Source organism: Rhineura floridana, chromosome 1 (genome assembly GCF_030035675.1).
Source record: "Rhineura floridana isolate rRhiFlo1 chromosome 1, rRhiFlo1.hap2, whole genome shotgun sequence".
In the NCBI taxonomy this organism is placed as follows: domain Eukaryota; kingdom Metazoa; phylum Chordata; class Lepidosauria; order Squamata; family Rhineuridae; genus Rhineura; species Rhineura floridana.
This window is the reverse complement of record NC_084480.1, coordinates 267,975,880-268,000,041: the sequence shown is the minus strand read 5'-3', so window position 1 is coordinate 268,000,041 and position 24,162 is coordinate 267,975,880. Positions and strand designations below refer to the sequence as shown.

At 40.2% G+C, this 24,162-nt stretch overlaps 1 protein-coding gene across 3 annotated transcripts in view; it reads right to left on the bottom strand.

Moving 5' to 3' along the window:
* C1H8orf34 (chromosome 1 C8orf34 homolog) overlaps positions 1-24,162 on the bottom strand; it is a 152,773-nt gene that overhangs the window by 35,972 nt on the left and 92,639 nt on the right. For all 3 annotated transcript variants that reach the window (XM_061600761.1, XM_061600771.1, XM_061600779.1), the window contains exons 9-10: positions 14,921-15,006; positions 12,843-12,910 (exon numbers count right to left, since the gene is read on the bottom strand). In XM_061600761.1, the coding sequence (XP_061456745.1) occupies positions 12,843-12,910; positions 14,921-15,006 (154 nt within the window). The remainder of the gene's footprint in view (positions 1-12,842; positions 12,911-14,920; positions 15,007-24,162) is intronic.

The following is a 24,162-nucleotide window of genomic DNA, read 5'->3' as shown; positions in this document are numbered from 1 at the left end:
GGGAATGCTGTGGATATAATATGTCTTGACTTCAGCAAAACTTTTGTCAAAGTGCCCCATGATATTCTGATTAGCAAGCTAGCTAAATGTGGGCTGTATCGAACAAATATCAGGTGGATCCACAGTTGGCTACAGAATTGTACTCAAAGAGTGCTTATCAAGGGTTCCTTCTCAAACTGGGGGGGGTAACGAGCGGGATACCACAGGGCTCAGTCCTGGGCCCAGTGCTCTTCAACATTTTTATTAATTACTTTGATGAGGAGGTGCAGGGAATGCTTATCAAATGATGATACAAAATTGGGAGGGATAGCTAATACCCTGGAAGACAGAAACAAAATTCAAAGGGATCTTGATAGGCTGGAGCATTGGGTTGAAAACAACAGAATGAAATTTAACAGGGATAAGTACAAAGTTCTACACCTAGGAAAAAGAAACCAAATGCACAATTATAAGATGGGGGATACTTTGCTCAGCAATACTACAGGTGAGAAGGATCTTGGGATTGTTTTTGATCACAAGCTGACTATAATATATTATATCATAACATATAATAACAGTGTGATGTGGCTGCAAAAAAGGCCAATGCTATTTTCGGCTGCATTAACAGAAGTATAGTTTCCAAATCGTGGGAAGCATTAGTTCCCCTCTATTTGGCAATGGTCAGGCCACATCTTGAGTACTGCATCCAGTTCTGGACATCACACTTTATGAAGGATGCAGACTAACTGGAACAGGTTCAGAGGAGGGCAACAATGATGATCATGGGAATGGAAACAAGTCCCCATAAGGAGAGACCGAAAGAACTGGACATGTTTAGCTTTGAAAAGAGAAGATTGAGGAGAGATATGATAGCGCTCTTCAAGTACTTGAAATATTATCACACAGAGGACAGCCAGGATCTCTTCTCAATCATCCCAGAGTTCAGAACACAGATACATCATAGGAGGCCAAATTTAGGCTGAACATCAGGAAAAAACTTTCTAACTGTTAGAGCGATATAAGAATGGAACCAATTACCTAGGGCGGTGGTGAGCTCTCCAACACTGGAGGCCTTCAAGAGGCAGCTGGACAGCCACCTGTTGAGTATGCTCTAATTTGGATTCCTGCATTGACTCAATGGCCTTATCGGCTCCTTCCATTCTATGATTCTATTATTCTAAGTGATGTCACAATGCTAGAGTGTGAGTTAAGGTAGCAGATGCTGTTTTAATTGTTTTAAATTACTTCCTTTTAATTGTTTTGTTAATTTTTATTTTTTTTGTAAACCACTTAGAGGTTTTTACATTCAAGAGGTATATAAATTTTGTTAAATCAATCAATCAATCAATAAAATACTGTTTTCCTCAAGTAGAGCTTAAGTATCTAGAGGTAAAGGTTTCTGGTATTAAGACAAAGTGGTAAGAAGCAGATGCACAAGTGACGTGTGTCTGTTTTTCACACCTGCTGTGCAATATCCAAGGCAGAACTTACACAGCACCCCAACACTGAGGTATGAAAACTACAAGTTCATCTGCTATTGATGCACCTCTGCATTATATCAGACACACAACAGCTAGAAACTTAAGTCATTCATTAATCTGCTTCTTGCACCTGACATCTCCAGAGACTGGTTTAGAAATCTAAGTAGCAGCTGAGGGCTTTGCGAAGTTCTCTAAGTGATTCTAGCTTCTTCTAGGGCTAGCTGCTCACAACCCTTGGTCCCTCTGAGTTGTCAGTATAACTAGTAACATTTAACTTTTCTTCCCTGTAATATTGCTGTTTTCGCCACAGTTCAATCTAGATCAGGTAGATTGCACAGAGCAGACAAATAGGTGCCAGACTACTGAAAATCTGACTCTACAGTGACATCTGGTGGCCAGACAGAAGTTCTCCAGTCACTGTTGGCAATAACGTTGAGGCTTCTGTATTGGCCTATCAATAAATAATATACTGAATCCCTTGAAGAAGCTTATGTACTGACGGTGGTCAGATCTGACATAAATGGTCACTACTTATACAGTGGAGCTGTAGTTATTTGACTGGCTTCTCATTTAAGTGTTGATGTTAGGGGGTGGGGCGGAAGCCAACACAATATCTTTCATGGAGAACAAGGCTATTAATGGCTTCTAGTCATGATTGCTATGTTCTATGTCCATGGTTGGAGGCAGTATGCATCTGAATACCAGTTGCTGGGACTCACAAGTGGAAAGAGTGCTGTTGTACTCAGGTCCCACTTGCAGGCTTCCAATAAGCATAGTCACTAGTGTGAGAACACGATGTTGGACTAGATGGGCCTTTGGCCTGATCCAGCAGGGCTCTTCTTAACTTCTTTAGTGCGTTACTACATAGTTACATTTATACTTGAAGCATCTACAAACACTGCAACAATAATGAGAATAGCATAGTGTAAGTCTTTTTTAGTTTAATTAATATGAATGAAAATCAACATAAATAATGCTTTTAAAAGAAATCACTGGGAACTTAAAAAAAATGTGAGTGTATTTATGTTAGAGAAGTGCTTGCCTCTGCATTCCCACACCTTTTGGATCTCTTGCTTAGGGGTATGGGGAAAGAGAGGGCAAGGTGAACAGTCATAGAATCTTATATTTTGATCCAAAACAAAGAGAGATGAAATCTCAAGATGCTTCAAAATAATTTATTTCTAGAAAAAGCCCAACACGTTTGGGCCTGTGGTTATTTTGGGCCTTCATCAGGGGTCAAACCAAAATGTAAAAACAGTTTGCAACAATTTGAAGTCGTAAAAAAGGGATTATACAATTATCCTGGATCCTCTAGTCTTCCTGCCTTGATACTTCACCTTTCGCCCTTAATCCACACATCCTTCCCAGTAGGGAAGAAGACAACATACATGTTGGGAGGCTTCCCAGCTCCAGCCACTGCTGCCAGATAAGCATTCTTTAAAGGTCTTCCCATCTAGCATGACTCTGATCATGCAGCTATGAATATTCATTAAACAGAAACGCTTATGACTTCTATTCATGTAGCCATTCCTGGTCATTGCATTCTTCCCTGCTGTTATCAGTGTACAAGTCAGAGTCAGAATGGGATCTGTTCTCATCATACACACATTATTCTTAGTGCAAATATCTACACATATTTATTTTACTAAATTAAAGGCCATAGTCCACATAGCTCCAATTTATTACTAGTCCCGCTTGCTTTCCAGAGGCCCTGACACCAATCCCAACAATTGGTAGATAAATTAAGCACCCTTGGTTGAGATTCAGTGAAACAAAAGGTCTTATTTGAAAAATGGTTGGATGCACAATCAAACTTCTTCTAGGAATGCTGCAGAAACAGGAACCCTACTGGGTCCCTTCTCCCAAAATGATAAAGGGTCTAACACCCTCCAAGACCCCAGATGACTACACCCCTAGTTGGGAGGCTTCCAGCTCCATCTTCTCTTACCAAATAAGCCTGCACACTTGAAAATGGGTAGGCTAAGCAAGCATTGGTATGTGGACCCTGCCAAGCTGCTTGGTCCCCAGTGGTTTCTGATCCTGTTTATGTTTAGCTTTCAAAGTGGCCTTTTCCACTTTTTAATCATTCTTTTTCATGTTATTGCTACTATTTCATTACAGTATCTGAATGAATGGCTTTTATTAGCTAAGCATTTTTGCACTTTTCAGACACTGTGTGTTGTTGTGCCCCCTGTACCTGTACCTAAGAAACTCCTGTCATATATTCACCAGCAACATATAGACCAATCATCCCAAAATGTGGTAGAGGAACTAGTGGCCAATCATCAATTTTAATACTTATATGGTAACCCTATTTGCTATGATGGCTTGGAAGCGATGCTCTTGTTTTGTTAAAAATATTAACTTCCAATATATAAATCTAGCACAGTTTTTTCTTAGTATTTGGACTACAGTATGGTCCTACAGTTTAAAGGTGATTCTTGTATCTCATATAATAGTAAAACAGAGTTAATATTAAAATTGTCTACATTGGCAGGTTTTTAAAAAATGTAATCTTGTTATTTTGATATTTTTATTTCATTGTAACGGTATTTGCCTATTTACAATAAAATTGTGATTGGCTGAGCTGTGATACTTTTCAGACAAAGGAAATTATTAAAATATCCTTGTCAATGTTACTTTTGGAACTGGATTTTGACCAGTCTTATCTAACTTTGAACTATGGCAAGGCCCCAGCTATCTCAGCAGTGGAAAACTGTTCTAAAGTAATATATTTTAGATGTATTTGCCAGCAGCTGAGGTCAGCCACATGTCAGTTTAAAAGTTTTTTTCCCCTTGCCTTCAATATTTTTTCACTTGTATTGCAATTATTTTTGTCTTTACTCAGGTTACTACAGACAAATTCTTCCTGGCATGAACATCAACAAAAAGAAAACTCCCAAATTCAATCATTACTTTAACTGGTTCCTTGCATTTTTAGAAAATACTGTAATTGGAAGGGGGTAGGACAAAGATATGTGCCTTAATATCAACATATTAAGAAACAAGATCAACCATCACTTGTGTATAATTTAAGCAGTACATTTGACCAGACACAAGTGATCTGTTGCTCTTCCATTTAGGAAATATATCTATAAAAACCCAAAACACATTAAAAAGGCACTAACGGTAACATAATTGAGCCAAAACTTGCATGACTGATGAAGTTTCTTCAAAGTATGAGAAATTTCAACTCCAAACAGGATCAGTATGCCTAAGGGCAAATGGGATGACACTGACTCTGTTCACTCAAGTAGGCTGTTTCTTAATCAATACATTTCCACTTATTTTAATGGCTGTGTATTGTAACAAATGCTAGCTGTAGCTGAGCTGAGTAATCCTTATTCCCTCAGGATGCTATATGAACTAGGATCTGCTAAATTGGGGATCCAATGGAATTATTCTGGTCTGTGAAGAAGTAGAGGGCCATGCTCCCACTCCCACCGTTGACTTTACCTGGTTTTTCATAACTGGTGTTTCATCACTCAGTGTTTCTATACCAGAAAACCACTTCTAGTTCAGGAAGAGTCAACTAGGTTATTTTAACAGTTGCTGAATCCTTAGGAGAAACCTGATAACTGGGACAGTCACTCTTATAAACAGTTAAGCTGTGTTCCTATGTTTGTACTCAGCTTTCTTTGGTGATTATTCTTCTTTGCCTTAATCTTGAAAGCCAGAGTTTAGTGCTTCCTGGAGAGAGATGTATTCTAACGCAAGAGGCTGCAGGAAATTTGTGGAAGGGACTAACCTTGGTTTATTCACTTTTCCTGCCAACTAGTAATATAACTACGTAAAAGTTGTGCATAGCATTGAAATGGTATTAACACAATAGAATCCAGTGAGATGATGGAGGAAGTAGTTCACCTGCTATACTGCAGCTATGTTCATACTGAAACAATAAGCTATGGTTTATTGCTACAGGAACAAGACTCACATGCCTACCAACAGACAGTTGGTAATGCCAGCTGGGAGAATTGGGAGGGCTGAATCATGAAACGGGGGGCTAGACTTTGTCCTGCCCCCAAGGGATCAATGCTATCAAAACTATTAGAAACAGCAATCTCTCAGGTGTACCCATGTGGTTCCCATGAGCCACCACATAGATTCTGAGATCCAGCATGTGAAAACAGCACCTTTTGGGAATATAGCTTCAAACAATTTTGCAGCATAATGCTTTTTATAATTCTTATATAAGAACAAAGAAATATTTTGAACTTTCAGGGATTTCCCCCCAAGAGCATCTATCTCAATGGCACTGTAAATGCGGACAAACATACTTTTGATATCTCAGACAAGGCCAACGTGAAGCTTGTAATGAGTAATGTCAGTCTGAAAATAAGAATTCAGGAAAACATCCAAGAAGATGCTACAATGCAATGTATTTCAGTGGGTGTTGAGAGCAGTAAAACCTAGAGATTGTTGTTTAATAATCTGCTCCTGCCTAAATTAATTTGGATGAACTTTTTGTTTTTCACTTTTCCAATTTCAACATCACCTTTGTGAAATGATTCCATGTCAAAGAAAAACAATTCACAAGTCTCTAGTAAGCAGTAGAACAATGCTCATCTAATCAAGTTGAAATGGAAATATTTGTCACAGATCTCAGAAAACAGTGAAATATTTTCATGTTCCTATGAGTCTCTCTCTCTCTCAGTAATCCTGATCGAGGAGGATCTAAGAAGGTTGATTACTATCCAAGCAACTAATGAAATATTCTGCATGCAAGGCTATTCACGTCATTCATTTGCTCCTCTTAAGAGTTCACCAACTATTCAGTCTGTTTTGCTCCATGAGCTGTTTTCATGTATATATTGTAAGCTAGTCAACTTTTTAAATGTAATCTTAAAATAATAATCCTTCTCAGAGCTTTGTTGCAATATTGGCAGCTATTTTTAATCCCTATGTCCAACATTAAGGTCCGTTCTACTTGAAATGCCATGTAATTGAAATTACAAGCTTTCTGCTCTGTATGGCAGGCAGCATGCCAGCACATTTTTACACCAAAAGCATATTCAGCTAGTCCTTCCCAAACTAATGCATTTTTCAGTCTAATGCAGACAGGGAAAGCCTACAAAAATGACTGCATATAATAATACAGATAGAAGCAATGCAATGTTTTAAATTTTTTTTTGTAATTGATAATCTAAAGTTATCAAAACTCAGTTTTTCCTAATATAACATAGATTCAAATACAGTGCTAATTTCCAAAAAGTGTGGGGCTTTTACAGAAAAAGTTAGATACATTTAAGATACAAAGGTGCATATGTACCCTATTTGGTATGGTACGTGTCATTTCTGTGAAGCCTATAACTAAAACTCTCAGCCCTCATATTCAATTACAGCTATACCTTGTTCAATTAAAGCTAAAGTGTGTGCAAGTACATTTGCTCACATTCATTCCTTTTTGTCCTTGCCTCTTTGTTCATCCCCCCCCCCTTGGTATGGTGCACCACATATCAGTGGGACTCTCCTCTTTACCCTTAAGAAGACAGGACAAAGCACAGGTCATTCAAAGAAAGAAAGAAAGAAAGAAAGAAAGAAAGAAAGAAAGAAAGAAAGAAAGAAAGAAAGAAAGAAAGAAAGAAAGAAAGAAAGAAAGAAAGAAAGAAAGAAAGAAAGAAAGAAAGAAAGAAAGAGAGAGAGAGAGAGAGGGAGGGAGGGAGGGAGGGAGGGAGGGAGGGAGGGAGGGAGGAAGGAAGGAAGGAAGGGCAGTAGAGAATATGGGCTAGAAGCACACTCCAGTGGTGGTGACCTGCAAGGTGTATGCAGTGTTTGTTTTCTTGCCTGAGGACAACATGGCATACATGTGCAACAAGTACAAGCTGGGGGCACTGTTGGAAGAAAAAGTGAGGGGCCTGAAACAGTGGGTAGTCACATTGAAGAGTATAAAAGAAGGTGAAGAAGAGATAGAATGCTGGAACAACAACAGCAAAGAGAAGTACAGGAGGTGGAAGAACAACAGCATGTTGAAGCAGAAGAAGAAACTGTTGTAGAGAGCAACAACGAAATGGAGGAAACTCCATGGAGTTAGGAGCAAAAGACCAAGAAGACACCCTTCACTGGTGGAACTACGGAACCGCTTTCAGGCACTTGAGGATGAGACTGTGGAACAGCCTGGAGGGGAAGAATTACAGGAGTCCCCACATGACAGACAAGAAGAGGCTGAATCTCAGTCAAGCAGAGGCAATGAAACCATCCCATAACAAAGAGTAGTAGTGGGAGACTCCCTACTGCATGGGATTGAAACCAAAGTATGCGAAGAAGATCCGTGGACTTGCCACGTATGCTGTCTCCCTGGAGGACGGATAAGAGATGTGACAGGGCTGTCATCACTCATAAAGCACACTGACAGATATCCCTTCTCATCCATGTGGGAACAAATGATACTGTCAAGCGAAGCTATGAAGAAATCACGACAGACTTTGAAGCTCTGGGAAGGAAACTCAAGGACTTTGGGGCCCAGATAGTTTTCTCATCCATCCTTCTGGTACTTAGAAGAGGAGTGGAAAGGGAAAGAAATATATTCCGGCTGAATGACTGGCTATGTAAGTGGTGCCGATATGAGAGTTCTGGATTCAGGGACCGTGGGGTATGCTTCCTAGAGATGGACTGCTTTGCAAGTGATGGATTGCACTTCAAAATGTGTTTGGCCACGCCATGGAGAACTTGATCAGGAGAGCTTTAAACTGAATCCTAAGGGGGAGGGAGACAAACTTCGCAGTAATGACTAACAAAAGCTTGTGCACAGTAAGAGGAACTGAGGGAACTGCTCTGATGGGGCCCAGTAATAGTCTTCATAAAACTACAGGAAGGAAGCTAGGCCATAAATCACTTGGTCTTCGATGTCTGTATACTAATGCCCAGAGTATGGGAAACAAACAGGATGAACTTGAACTTTTAATATAGGGGAGTAAATGTAACTTGATAGTATAACTGAAACTTGGTGGGATGGCTCCCATGACTGGAATATAGCAATTGAAGGATACAACTTGTTCAAAAAACCCAGAAGGGATAGAAAGAGAGGCAGAGTCGTGTTGTACGTTAAAAATATATATGTTGTTGTCATGTGCCTTCAAGTCGATTACGACTTATGGCGACCCTATGAATCAGTGATCTCCAAGAGTATCTGTCATGAACCATCCTGTTCAGATCTTGTAAGTTCAGGTCTGTGGCTTCCTTTATGGAATCAATCCATCTCTTGTTTGGCCTTCCTCTTTTTCTGCTCCCTTCTGTTTTTCTCAGCGTTATTGTCTTTTCCAGTGAATCATGTCTTCTCATGATGTGTCCAAAGTATGATAACCTCAGTTTCATCATTTTAGCTTCTAGTGACAGTTCTAGTTTAATTTGTTCTAACATCCAATTATTGGTCTTTTTTGCAGTCCATGGTATGCACAATGCTCTCCTCCAGCACCACAATTCAAATGAGTTTATTTTTCTCTTATCCACCTTTTTCACTGTCCAACTTTCACATCCATACATAGAGATCATGAATACCATGGTCTGAATGATCCTGACTTTGGTGTTCAGTGATACATCATTGCATTTGAGGACCTTTTCTAGTTCTCTCACAGCTGCCCTCCCCAGTCCTAGCCTTCTTCTGATTTCTTGACTATTGTCTCCATTTTGGTTAATGACTGTGCTGAGGTATTGATAATCCTTGAGAAGTTCGATGTCCTCATTGCCAGTTTTAAAGTTACATAAATCTTCTGTTGTCATTGCTTTAGTCTTTTTGATGTTCAGCTATAGTCCTGCTTTTGTGCTTTCCTCTTTAACTTTCATCATCATTCATTTCAAATCATTACTGGTTTCTGCTAGTAGTATGGTATCATCTGCATATCTTAAATTATTGATACTTCTCCCTCCAATTTTCACACCTCCTTCATCTTGGTCCAATCCCACTTTGGGGAAAGGATCTGCCTTTTTTTTGCTTATGATACTATGTCAAAAGCCTCAGTATTGGTGTAGCTTAGTCTCACCCTTGCCATGAATTCACTAGCTGGAGTTGGGCAAGCCATTGTCTCTCAGCCCAAACCTTGCCTCCTCCATCTGCCATATGGGGAATAGTACTGACTTGCTTTATAGAGTTGTTTAAAGGATCCGAATATAAACCATAAAACACAAACCAGAGTATCACAGACTACTCTGTGTGTGTGTATGTGTGAGTGAGTGAGAGATATCCCTGCTTGTAGTATACTAACATGTTTGGCAGTGTCTTTTCATTTACATTTTTTCTGTTGAATATTGAGGCTTGAGAATAGATAAACACTTTCTCTTTGATGAACTGTCAAGAGTTAATTTGAATTCAAGATGAAACTAGGAGAATTATAGGTTTGTTAAATATGTAGAAGCCAACTGTTTAGGGCTATATAGGCAGTCACCTTGGATTACACACTGAAGTCTACAGCAAGCCAGAACAGATGCTGCAGCACTTCTTATGATCTGGGTCACAGGATCAGACGGAGATGATGAAAAATGTCCTTGGCCAATGCCCTAACATGATGTTCTAGGCTCACCAAACAGATCTAGAAGCATGCCTCTCGTGAGATCATGTGCAACCAGAAGATACTGAATCCTATCAATGAGATGCATTTCTCTCACTCATAATCCTTGTCACAAGTCCCTCTGGAGCTTCTTTCTTTATTCACGTTTGGGATCGATCTCAGTTGGCTTCCCTGAATCTAATCTTTCTATAACCCAGTCAGATTAAAATGAAAGTCAGAATTTAGGGTCACCAGCTTGTTGATGTCACCTTAATTCTGATCTCTACATGGCTTTCCCAAGTGTATTTCCTAAAGAAAGGAAGGCCAGGAATCCAAAGAAAAGATCCATAGGTCAGTATGCTTTGGAGATGCCTTTGAAAAATCAGCAAAACCAATGAACAGGGGTTCCATTGCCACAATTTCATTTACAAATCCACATAATACAATAGCAAACAACATGGCAGAATCCTCTAACAAGATGTATGCCACAACTGGTCTGCTTTGGTGAAGGACATGTGATGTCTGCTCTTTATTCCCCAATGCAAATAGACACTGCATTTCCAATTAGGTCTGCATCTCTGATTAACTCTGTCCCATTCTCTTCTTTCCAAAGCCACAAAGAACATAACTAGCTTTCATCTCCCCACATCCTAAATCTTTATTTTCCTCAGCTCAGGTTTAAGCAGACATGGCATTCAAAACAATGGAAACTTTAGGAAAAACAAATAAATTGTTTTAAATTATTTTGTAGCTACTGGAAGACACACCATGTGTTGTCTTGTAGATGCCACTAGTCTAGTGGAAGAACCAGGATGACCTCATCAACTCTTACTTCCAGAATTTGCAGGATAATTGCATTGCTGAAATCAGCACTTGGCTGAAACTGTACCCTGTGAGCCTTCCAGATATGAATGTCTGTTGTGGACAAAAATATCAAAGGCTAGAACATACAATTTAATCTGAAGATTCTGAAAAGGAATAGTTGGTTCTTTGTTTCAGAAAATGTCTGACCGTAGATAATTTCATAGATAACCTCCTTATTCATACTTTAGTCATTTAAGATAAAAATAAATCAAGAAAACAAAAACACACATATCAAATAACAAATAAAAGAAATGGCACAGAAGGATGATAAGCTATTCATGTGCTGACAAGGAAAACAGTGAGGACAAACTATTTTGGTTTCATCAAAATAATACCAATAAGGGAACTTTGAAACTGTAGGCCAGTACAGCCAAGTTGTAGGAAATCCATAAACTGGGTGTCTCAGCACTTAAATTTTTAGCTTAAAGGCACCTGGGGTAAATCCTGGACTAGATTTAGGGTTGCAGCATTTGAGAGAAATTAATCTTTCTCCCTTTGCCATTTTGGCCTCTGAAGCTATTAACCAAGTAGCAGAAGATATAAAGATGTCCACATTGTCATTAATAGTCGGATGAGTGGGTGGAGGATTTAGACCAGGGAAATGGCACAAGGAAGGAAAAGAGTAGGGATGGAGGAGAAATTTGGTTCAGTTCACATTTAATACTGAATCTATCAAATTCACACTTTCCAAAACAATGTGAGAACTGAAACACAAACATTTAAAATTTGCACTTATCCCAAAAAACCTGCAAATTGCTTCAGATATGTGGAGAATTGAATTTAAGACTGGAAAAATGAGAAACCGAGAGAACAGAAACTGACAGATCTTTCCATCCCTAGGAAAGAGTTTCTGTTCTGCTGCTCTGAACTAATTTGAGAATTCTCCAATAGCTGCTTGTTAAATTGAAAACGTTGGAAGTCTGATCAATGATACCTTAAAAGTATAAACAAAGGTAACAATGTGAGCTTAATATGACAATAGGACTTAAAAGTTATTATAGTTATGAACAAATAACATGAAGTATGTATTTAAAGCATTTTTACCATGCTCTTTAGCCGAAATGGTTCTGTGTGTCTGACAACAATCAGTAGTGAGACACATTGTGCATATTCAGTAAGTGACAAATTCCTCATTTTCTTTTTACCCAATGCAGAACAGTATGCTTTGGATACAAATTTTTTATTTACATTGCAAAATAATCTTGATTGAAGCATCATCGTTTGTGGACAAAAGTTCACAAGCACTTAAAGTTTCATGTGATGTTAACAAGTGTCAGGAGGTTATGCTGTTATGTAAACTCATTTTAAGAAATGAATGTCAGTACATTTATTTGATTTAGTTTATGAAAAGCAAGGGAAGCCGAAATGAGTACAAGATGTGCTATTAAGTATTGCTTTCCTGGTTGTAAGAAAATAACCTTATGGAAAACAGTACCTGTTTTTATGGAGAACAAGCCACTGAACACTCTTGTACTCATAGTTAGCAAGCCAACAAAAATAGATTATATGGCTTAGTTTGATAGAGACATAGGTATACTTCTGTTACAATATGTCTGTTTCTACATACAATATTAAAAATACAGGATATGATACAGCCAGTTCAACATTTTTTTGGTAGATTCACCCAGTTGCAGAGAAAGGAGATACGTAATGTGCCTCCAATTACAGGATTTACAAGTGCTCCCCTCTGTCTTGATTGCGCCAATATATCTTTAAAATTACATATTAAAATTCACTTAGAAAAAGCTGAGCTCTTGCCAACTGATTTTTATACCTAAGCATTGTTATTTATGCATACTAAATTTTGGTTAATTTTGAAAGTCTGAATCAAATAAATAACTGGTTCAGCGTGATTAATATTCTAGTCCAATGGTCAGGGAATATGATATATGACGCGCAGACCTCCGGTATACTCTTCAGTTTTATGCCAAATGTATTCAAGTTAATCTAGAGAAACAGAGAGTTTGTTCATAAGAAGGTATTTATTTATTAATTTGTGCCCTGCAATCTTCCATAGAACTGAAGTCCTTATTCTTACCTGCTCTGTCGCTTGAAGCACATTCTCCAATTCATCACTGCTTTCCATTGAAATTTCTGCTCCAGGCACTGATTTTGTTCAAAAGAAGGAAATAACCAAATAAAGAACAATTGTCATTTTCCTTTATTATGGACTATCACCACTAGTGCTGCTATGGAGACCAGATCAAAAGCTTCTGAGTTTAAACTCATCACAGCTCCTCATTAAGTTTGAATTCAGGGATGTTTGGCTAGTTTATGTTCACTGAAAAAGCCAGCATAATAGATTATGGTTTGATCCTGGCTTGTTTGAACCAACTGTAGGTAAACAACCACATTTTGGCCAAGTGTGGATGTCACAAGGAACTCTGATTTGTTTAAAATTGCAGATGTAAGCTTCCAATCTTCTCTCTGCAGCCATGCCGGAGGAGAGGAAAGAATGCACAAGCCCAAGTCTTAATCATAGTTTAGTATTACATCTGAAAAGGCCATTTGTTTAGTTGCTAATAGTCACCAGAATCTGAATGGGTGTCCTGTTGTAACATGGCTGATACCAACTTAGACCTCAGCTTGATATGATCTAGTAAAAAATAGGTTGCCAGAGGTGTCTGCTCTGAGAACTAAAGCTTCTTTACGTAAGTTCACACTTTAAAGTGATTTCTAGGCTTCTCATCTAAAAAATTATTTATGGTAGCAGTGTGGGTGAGGGGGGAGGACAGGGAAAGTCCCATTTTGACAGTGGCGTTATATTCACCTGGACAGCTATGGGATGAGGCGAGGCAGCAGCAGAGCAAGCTCTGGGTTGATGGTAGTACAGTCCCCATCCTGACAAATGCAGCTCTGCCCCCGTCGTGCACTGCTGCTGATCATTTGTACAAATATCACTGTTTGCGTACGTTTACCCAAGATTTGGGTAGTGGGTTTTTTTGCGAACCCTTGCAGATATTTGTAAATTGCATTAAATTTAAAATGCAGATATTTGTAAATTGCATATTGGAAAAGTGGCAAATTTCCCACAAAATATGAGATAGCAAAATGGCCTTGTGAACACAAGATTTACTATAATCTGGAAGACAGTAGAGCTTTAAACATTTTTAAGGATGTGATAAACAATCTTACCACATCACACTGTGCACACAACTTCTCTTGTAACTTTCCCTGTTCTACAGCCATCTAGAAGCACGCGATAGCAGAATAAGATACAGGTCCTTTAAAGACTGCACAACAGCTCTTCTAAGGTAGTGGAGTCACTGGAAGGGAAAGCCTTACTAGCCTTCAGATGACTCTGGGCCTTTGCTGAGGTAGTATCTTCCAAACTTTAGGCAGCAGGGTTCAACAGGAGCTGCCCAGCAATCCTGCCTTGCCTTGTCCCTGGCCCACACTTCCCCAGTGAGCTCCAACAGAACAGTTGAGATAGTTTCAACTTCGTTAAGCTTTTTCTTCCACAGTCATGACTTGTGAGCTCTATAGGAAGCTGCCTTACACCGAATCAGACCAGTGGTCTTTCTAGCTCAGTCCTGTGTACACTGACTAGCAGTCGGTGATGAGGCTTTCAGACAGAGTTCTTTCCCAGCCCTTCCTGGGGATGCTGGAGATTGAACCTGGGACTTTTTGCATGCAAAGCAGATGCCCTTCCCCAGTTCTGACTTTTAAGCTAATTCATAATGAACATACTGCCACAGGAGAGCTATACTGAGTGTAATCACATTGTGCCTGCTAACCAAGTTATACATCATTATCCCAAAAGCAGAGATAAGCACTTTAATTCTGCCAAGCCTCAGCATTATGCTGGTGTCTTGAAAAAGGAGATTTACATCAGCGTTTTCCACACTGTGTTAAATCTAATCTCAACAGGGAATGCAGTGCGAACAGAAGTGAGACCAAAGAAAGCAAACTTTAATAATAAGGGAAGGAGTCTGATGAAGTAAATTTCTTTCTGCACATTACTATAATCTGACATCTGAGTTATGAATTTGCCTCCCCCCGAAACTGGTCTTAAAGAAATTTCCCTACAGATGCACTAGACTGTGTTTTTAGTAATATACATCCAGTCATGCAGATTCTTTCATGCAAGGTAGCACAGCTATATCAAGAACTTACCAACAGATTCTGATGCTTCTTGCTCAAGAGTCTGAGAGGCAACAGATACGTCCTCTGTTCTTTCTGCCAAGTTATCTCCTTGCAGTCTAGATTATTAAAATGGAAACAATTTTTAAGTTACATGGAACATTCCATGGATTAATGCATGTGAGGCAGTGATAATTTGTATGGCAGCAGCTTATGAAGGCAGCTGGAGAACTACCGGCTTGTACTGCTAAGCACTGCTAGGCGGGCGCTTTTAATGCCTTTAACAGACAGCGTTGAGAGATTATGGAGCTGGAGGTTGCTAGTTGCTGGTTTAGCACAATGCAGCTGAGCAGCTGCTGAGCAACTAGTAGAGCCCAACGCCGCCTGCTGACACTATGGCTTGCATCTGCGGTGCCCCTGCTAGTAGAGAGCTCAGCCAGCACTCTCCATGCCTCCAATAAAGACTCTGGATCCTCCCCTTCCACACAGTGGTGCTCTGTGGTGGAAACTAGCAGCCCTCCAGTGAAGCCCCTCACAAGCCACCAATGAGTCTGTACCTTACTATATATTTCATTCAAAACTTTAAACATACAAAACAGATATTTTAAAATATTCTTATTAGCTTTCTTCCCCAAAAGATACATTTGAGACTAGCCAGCAATTTCCTTCAAAGGATTCTGGGAGGGTTTTTTGTTTCATTTTGGTTTTTTTAAAGAAGTTGCCACTTATCAAAGCTGCGGTCTCCACGAATATGAATGATGGAAGAGGCTGGTCTGTCTCATTGTGCTCCATACAGCATTCACAACCCATTGGTGGTTAGCTTTGTTTGGGAGATTGAGTAAAGGGAGAGCCTCTGACACTCTGCTTGAAGCTGATATGACTTCTAGGCAGATGTTGCAGGTGCAGCTCAGTTAGGAGTTCCTTGACTTTCTTTCACTTTTTAAAGGTAAACTCTGACTAAGCTCTTTTCATTTCTATATTCATGACGGGGGGCATACAGCAACTCTGGTACAGGGAGTTCCAGACAGATGCAGGACAGATCTCAAACAGGAGAAACCTTAGGGTGCTGTTTTAGCCTCTAAGGACATTGATAAATGTTGGTAATAAAAGTGTGTATCTACAGACTTTAGACATGACCACTTCTGTTACTTAAATGTCCAACTGACCTTTGGCAGCAGCTGATGGGGTGGGGGTGAGGTACAGTATATACTTGACAGTGATGGTGGCACTATCATTTAATGGATCATTCTACAGGTGGCAACCTGCCAAAGAGAGGATTGACTGACAAGAGAGAATTGCCTTTCCCTAGACATTTGGGTTGGTTAACTTACTGGCCCAGTCTGAACAATTTTACTAAACCATTCCAGAGACTAGTGTAGCATACCCAGTTTGTTCATGGGTTACTATAATGGAATTATAGAATTGGAAGGGGCCTATAAGGCCATCGAGTTGAACCCCCTGCTCGATGCAGGAATCCAAATTAAAGCATACTCAACAGGTGGCTATCCAGCTGCCTCTTGAGTGCCTCGGGTGTTGGAAAGCCCATCAACTCCCTAGGTAACTGGTTCCATTGTTGTACCACTCCAACAGTTAGGAGGTTTTTCTTGATGTTCAGTCGAAATCTGGTTTCCTGCAATCATCCTTGTTGCTCTATCCTCTGAATCTGTTCCAGTTTGAATGCATCCTTCTTAAAGTGCAGTGTCCAGAACTGGATTCAGTACTCAAGATAAGGCCTAACCATTGTCAAATAGAGGGGAACTAATGCTTCTCGTGATTTGGAAACTATACTTCTGTTAATGCAGCCGAAAATACCATTGGCCTTTTTTGCAGGCACGTTACACTTTTGGCTCATATTCAGCTTGTGATCAGCAACAATCCCAAGATCCTTCTCACAAGTAGTATTGCTGAGCGAAGTATCCCCCATCTTATAAATGTGTATTTGGTTTCTTTTTCCTAATTGTAGAACTTTGCACTTATCTTTGTTAAATTTCCTTCTGTTGTTTTCAGCCCAATGCTCCAGCCAATCAAGATCCCTTTGAATTTTGTTTCTGTCTTCCAGGGTATTAGCTATCCCTCCCAATTTTGTATCATCATTTGATAAGCATTCCCTGCAACTCCTCATTGAAGTCATTAATAAAAATGTTGAAGAGCACTGGGCCCAGGACTGAGCCCTGTGGTACCCCGCTCATTACCTCCCCTCAGTTTGAGAAGGAACCCTTGATAAGCACTCTTTGAGTACGTTTCTGTAGAAAACTGTGGATCCACCTGATAGTTGTTCCATCCAGCCCACATTTAGCTAGCTTGCTAATCAGAATATCATGGGGCACTTTGTCAAAAGCTTTGCTGAAGTTGAGATACAGTATATTATGTCTGCAGCATTCCCACAGTGTACCAGGGAGGTTACTCAAACAGAAGATGATGTAAGATTAGTGTGGCAAGATTTGTTCTTGATAAATCCATGTTGGTTTCTAGTAATCACTGCGTTGTTTTCAAGGTGCTTATAGACTGACCGCTTTATAATCTGCTCCAGAATTTTCCCAGGGATTGATGTCAGACTGACTGGTTTGTACATCCCAGGCTCCTTCCTCTTGCTTTTTTTGAATATAGGGACACTAGCCCTCCTCCAGTCATCCGGCACTTCACCCATCCGCCCTGATTTCACAAAGATAATAGAAAGTGGTTTCGAGAGTTCTTCAGCCATTTCCTTCAATACTCTAGGATGCAGTTCATTGGGCCCTGCAGATTTGAACTTGTTCAAAGTGTCTAGGTATTCCTTGACCATTTGTCAATCAGTTTCAAGCTGCTATCTTGCCCCTTCAACCTCACATTTCCCAGGAGGGTCATAAACCCTCTTTTGGGAGAAGATGGAGCCAAAGTAAGAATTGAACACTTCTGCCTTTTCTTTGTCATCATTTTGCCATTCTCACTGAGCAGCTTTATCACCATTTCTCTTCTCATCTTTTACTATGCATGTACCTGAAGAAAGCTTTTTTGTTGCTTTTGCATCTCTCGCTAACCTTAGCTCATTCTCAGCTTTAGCCTTCCTGACGCCATCCCAGCAATTCCGTTCTGCCTGTCTGCCCTCTTCCTTTGTGACATGGCCTTCCTTTCACTTCCTGTATGTGTCCCTTTTTGTTTTCAGGTAATTTCTAAACTTTTTGTGAAGCCACATAGGCTTCTTCTGTTGTCTTCCCCCTTTTGTTTCTTGATGGAATTGTTTGCCATTGTGCCTTTAGAATTTACTTTTTTAGAAACTCCCACCCATCTTGGACACCTTTTCTCCTTAGGGTTGCTTGCCATAGAAATTTACTTACTATTGTTCTGAGTTTATTACTATGGGATGATAAGCTAATTGTTAGGTAGCAAATGCTTGGCATGGAATCAGCTTCATGCTTGTTGGAAGATCAGGTTAAAGGACAGAGGATTGAACTAGATGAGCTTTCGATTTCCAAGTATTAAAATATCAGACACACAGATCATAAAGGAAAAACAATAAATTAAGTCAAAGATATTACTTATCCAATTTTCAAAAGCTTTATTCACAGTCATTTGTTCCACAAGAACAGCATTTGCTAAGACTCAATAATGATCAAAGAGATAGCAAACCTGTACCTTCTTGTTTTTGAGTTTTTTTCAAAGCAAATTAAGGAAAGTATGAAAATATTTTTGGCATCCTCTCTTTTAAAAAAATTGTTGTACTTTCTATAAATATAGCTAGTAATTGCAAATGAAATTCATAGCCTTTTAAAAAAAAGTATATATGTATTGCAGGAATGTTGGAAACATCCAGGCTCATAGGTGGCCTTCCTTTTGCAGTGCCAAATAACTTGGCAGTAATTCCAGTAATAATATAGAATAGGAATGACTGATCAAAGACAAATACCTTAATTTCCTCCCTCCCCCCACCTGAAATGGAAGACACAACACAAAAAGCATACATGGCCTGAATGCAGATACACACTAAAATTTGGGCCAGCAGCACAAGGGAGCTTGGGGGAGCTGCAGAGGGGCCACAGTTACCTCCTTCTAGCTTCCTCATCCCCAGATTTGTCAGTTTCTACTTCCTCCATTCATGTCATAGCTGGCACTTTCACACACTGGACTTCTAATCTTTCCTCACAAGCCCTCCTCTCCTTTTACACGTTCCATATCCATTGACAATATTACCATCCAACCTCTTGAATAGGCATGTAGCCTTAGCTTTATATTTTCCTCTTCCCTTTCCCTTGCTCCATTTTCAGTCCATTTCGAAGTCTTTACAATATTGCAAAAAATGTGACCATTCTTCTCTGTCCCCATGGCAAAAATAGCTCCACACCATGGTCATTTCTCACCTAAACCACTGTTCTTCAATCTTGGGTCCATGGATGTTGTCGGAATACAACTCCCGTACACCCAGTCAGCTTAGCCAATGGCCAAGGATGATGGGAGTTGTAGTCCAACAACATCTGTGAACCCAAGGTTGAAGAACAGTGACCAAGACTATTGCAATCTTGTCCTCTCTGGGTTTCATTATCTCACCTTGGTTTGTTCTAGGGATGGGCAAATCTGTCAGTTTACGTTTCTCTTGGTGTTTTTTTTCCAGTCTTATGTTCTTCACATTAGTTTGTTTTTTTAAAAAAAGCCCTCATGGAAACTCATCAGCATTTTAATGTGAATTTCTCCGAATATTCACAAATATTTTGAAGGATAGCTGGTTCCTATATTGTTACAGAAAAATGTAAATAGAATTTCCCCCCATCCCTATTCTCTTCACACCTGTCCAGCACTCTGCTGCCCAAACCATTCACTATTATACCCCCATTGCTCTGATCACTCTTTAATCAGATGATGAATACAGTGTCCTGGTTGGTTCATGTAGCGAGAGGCAGTCCTTGAAGTATTGAAGGGCTGAGCCACATAAGGTTTATAGGTCAAAATCAGCACTTTGAATTGAGCCCAGAAACTAACTGGTAGCCAGTGCAGCCAAGCCAAGACTGGTGTTATATGGTCAGACCATGTTGCCCCAGTTAGTAATCTGGCTGTTGAGTTCTGCAGCAGCGCTGTTAGTTTGGCTCCTATTGGTCCCTGCACACTCAGCAAAAATGGCATTACAATGCTTTTATGCACAGGGTAGAGCAGCCATGATGGACCAAGATGGATGACACTTTTGCTCAGTTTGTGTCAATTCTGGGTGAAGCTGTCTGGAACCTTTGTGCGCATTTTCACTGCAAGAAGAAAGTGCATCCCTGGCAACCTGGGGGAGCTAGATCTTCTTGGGAAGGGAGGGGGGCTTGGATTACTTTCCTTTTTTTCTTGCTGGTCTCTATCTTCCTTGCTTCCTATTTTATGTGCTTCATCTAAGCGGAATGGCCTGAGCATCTGCCTTGGATTGGTAACTATGACTTTTCTTGATTCAATATGCTAGGGAACATATCTGTGAAAGGGCTGGGAGACGTTAGGTGGAAATATAATCATGTATCTAGAATGTTTGCTTTGTCAATGCTATTTGTAATAATATTTTCAATGCTATTAGTTCATATTTTTTATTATTCTATTGTTGGTTCATGTCATCATTAATCATTGATTACCTTATGGAAATATATATCACATTGCTTTCAGGTATTTTCTAAGTTACTTGAAGTATTATCTTTGTTTTATTTTCTATCAGAACACTGTCTCACAATATCATTAAGCTTTGCATATTAATAAAGCAGTGTATTTGTTTCAATTAGTTTTGAGTCTGTGGTTTTCCTGTAATTGTGCTTTGCTCCTTGTTCCACTGGATTGCTGCTCAGCAAATTGAACCAGGACCAAACGATCCAATGAAGTTGATGCACAGGCCAGAATTTAGCACAGTGTGCATGAGCCCTGATTGGATCTCCTGATTATATTCAAAGTCAGCTCCATGTAACTCACTTTGCAGTAATCTGGGTTAGATTATTAGTTTAGATTACTAGACTAGATTACGCACAGAAAACAGTTAGGCTACTCCTGTCCTATCTGGGCCATTCAGCTGAAACTGATGGAAGGCATGCCACTGATGCCATTTGCGCCTCAAGTGACAGTAATGAATTCAAGTACCCTCAAGCTATGTACCTGCTCCCGGCAAGATATAAATGTAAAATGAATAAAAAAATACTTATCTATGTATATTTATACACAGGTGGTATAGAAGCTACACTCTCTTATTGTTTTCAATTTTAAACAGTGTTTTATGCAGATGAAGAAAAGGAGTATCTAAAAGTGCCCCACATTACTTTCTACAACCACTCCTAAAAATGTTCATGAAATGACATCAGCCTTGATACAAACATTGTTTTGCAACTATAGGTTTCATTCTCTCCCCCCCCTCAGCTTTCTGACAGAACTTCGTCAATTTCACTCTTCTGATAACTTTTAATAAAGAAGACTTGCTGGAAACTGTAACAGATTACTCTTTACATCCCAAAGTTCTAGAGAAGTCAATTGCTAATTCTACAGCTTATTATCAGAATGTGAAAGAATGTTAATTTAAAGTACAGCAATAGTTTCCACATCTTGCAGAGCTTTAGAAATGCGGGACACAATCCATTTGGAACTTCTATGTTACTTCTATTCCTTTTTCAATGGTGCTCCATAGGAGAACAGGTTTCTTCTAACGCTTAGTGCCCATAGTCATCATTCCAAAGCATAAGTATATTTACACAGTCTTTATTTCACTGTAGCATTCCTGGAATATGTTTTCAATGAGTTGTGCTCATTCCTGTACATATATAACAATTACTACAAATCTTAATAGCTGTTTTTGCTTCATCAAAGAAGAAACACAAGTAAGACTAGTACTGTCCTCAATGTTTATAATCCTTTGATTTAGAATACAAATAGCAGTGGACTTATAATGCTCACCTTCAACCACTTCTGAGCCTGACCTGGATTTTAATGTGAGCTAGAGAAGAATGCCTCCCTCCCACATCCACTATCTCTCTGGTCTCCCTTCCCCCCCCTGGAATTGTATGGCAACATCTCAGGTACCAGGAACACTAGGACATATGTTTTATATAAAGTGCCCGTTACTGCTGCCTTCCTTCTCTTCCTCTGTTACTCTATTGCCTCTACATCTTCACTCTTTCATCCTATTGTGCTGTCTCCTCAAATTCCTACTGTTCTTCAAATCTGAAGGAAATAAAACAAAGAAAAAACTGAGTGACTTCCTGGATCTTGCTACTGACCAGGGTAGCCATGGAAATGGTGTGGTCATACTAGGGCCAACACAAAGCAATTTGTCAGCAGCCATACTATCCTTTGAAAGGCTCCAATCTCTTTATTCCAATCAACCACCCATTCGAGCGCTGAAACTGTGCATGCCTAGTGGCATCCACATGCCTGATTTTCCCTTCTAGCTGCACCCTGTTGCACTGCACTTAATGCTTCTCCAGAGGGTTTTCCCAACCTTCAGAACAGGTCTTGTGGAGGTTATGAGGAACTCAGATTGTGTGTGTGTGTGTGTGTGTGTGTGTGTGTGTGTGTGTGTGTGTGTGTGAGAGAGAGAGAGAGAGAGAGAGAGAGAGAGAGAGAGAGAGAGAGAGAGAGAGAGAGAGAGAGAGAGAGAGAGAGAGAGCTTTTCATGTGGGGGACTATCCTCAACAGTCTTACAGATCCTGGCCTATATTTCTGCAAAAGCATAGCATGCATACATGGAGGGTGAAAACAAAATTACATACACAGTATGTTAATTCTCTGCCCTAAAAATAAGTGCCTCCAAACTCAGAGAATGAAAGTTTAAACTTTTCCCACCACACTTCAAATGTTAAATCTATCTTATCTTAATTCTGTTAATATAATGTAATGGCCCAAGACTAGACCCCCTGCTATCAAAGGGATACAATGACAAATGATGAAGACTGGGTTCAGGAATCATCTGAGAAGAGAGTTTCCAAAACAACCACCCTGCTAGATGTTCCCACAGAAGGGGAGCCTCAAGGGCCAATGACTTTTTCATTCTCTCTGCCTGAGAAAGTAGTCTTGCCTCACCCCTCCGACTCAAATGACTCATCCCCTTGACTACCATACAACATCCAGGGGTAGAAGGAAACTTGCTAATCCAACCAGAGCACGCACCTTCAGAAGGGAGGATGGTACCTTGAAGCCCAAGCAATTTTCCTCTGAAGAGGTGGAGCTTAAGACATTCACCTTGCTGTAGGACTACATGAGGCCGTAGTTGACCTTAGGCTCTTGGAGGACCAACATTTCAAGCACTGTTTGAATTTTATCCAGTTTAACCTTCTAACCAGCTGCCATAATGAGCTGTCCATTGTCCTGACCACTACAGCCTATCTTGGACTTTTGCAAAGAACTTCTGTGGGCTCTAGTCCAGCCTTTCCCAACCAGTGTGCCTCCAGATGTTGTTGACCACAACTCCCATCAGCCTCAGCCAGCATTGCCAATGGTCAGGAAGATGGGAGTTGTGGTCCAACAACATCTGGAGGCACACTGGTTGGAAAAGGCTGCTCTAGTCTATTTATTTATTTATTCTTGGATTTATTAGTCATCCAGCCACTCTGGGCGACGTACAAAACAGAATAATACATTAGACATTAAGCATACCATAAGCATTAAAAATTTTAAAACATACAGTAAAAGTTTCAACCCATCCCAAAAGCCTGCCTGAAGAGCCAAGTATTTAAAGTCCGGTGGAAGCTCATCATAGAGGGGGCATGTCAGAGATCATTTGGGAGGGAGTTCCATAGGGTGGGGGCCAATATTGAGAAAGCCCTCTCTCTGGTCCTCACCAGCCTATCTGATTTAGCCGGTGGGATCGAGATAAGGTCTTGAGAGGCTGATCTTGTCGAGCGGCATCCCTGACGGTGCTGGAGGCGCTCCTTCAGATAAACTGGGCCCAAACCATATAGGGTTTTAAAGGTCAAAACCAACACCTTGAATTGGGCCCGGTAAACAACTGGTAACCAATGTAACTCCTTCAAAACTGGAGTAATATGATCTTGTCGGCGGCTACCTTTGATCATACGAGCCGCCGCATTCTGTACCAGTTGCAATTTCTGGACCGTTTTCAAGGGTAACCCCACATAGAGCGCATTACAGTAGTCAAGGCGAGAGGTGACCAGGGCATGTACCACCAGCGGGAGCAAATGGTTGGGAAGGCAGGGGCGCAGCCTCCGTATCAGATGCAGTTGATACAGCACTGCCCTGCTCACAGCCGAGACTTGAGCCTCCATGGACAGCTGGGAGTCAAGAATGACCCCCAGGCTGCGGACCTGGTCCTTTAGGGGCAATCGTACCCCATTGAACATCAGGTC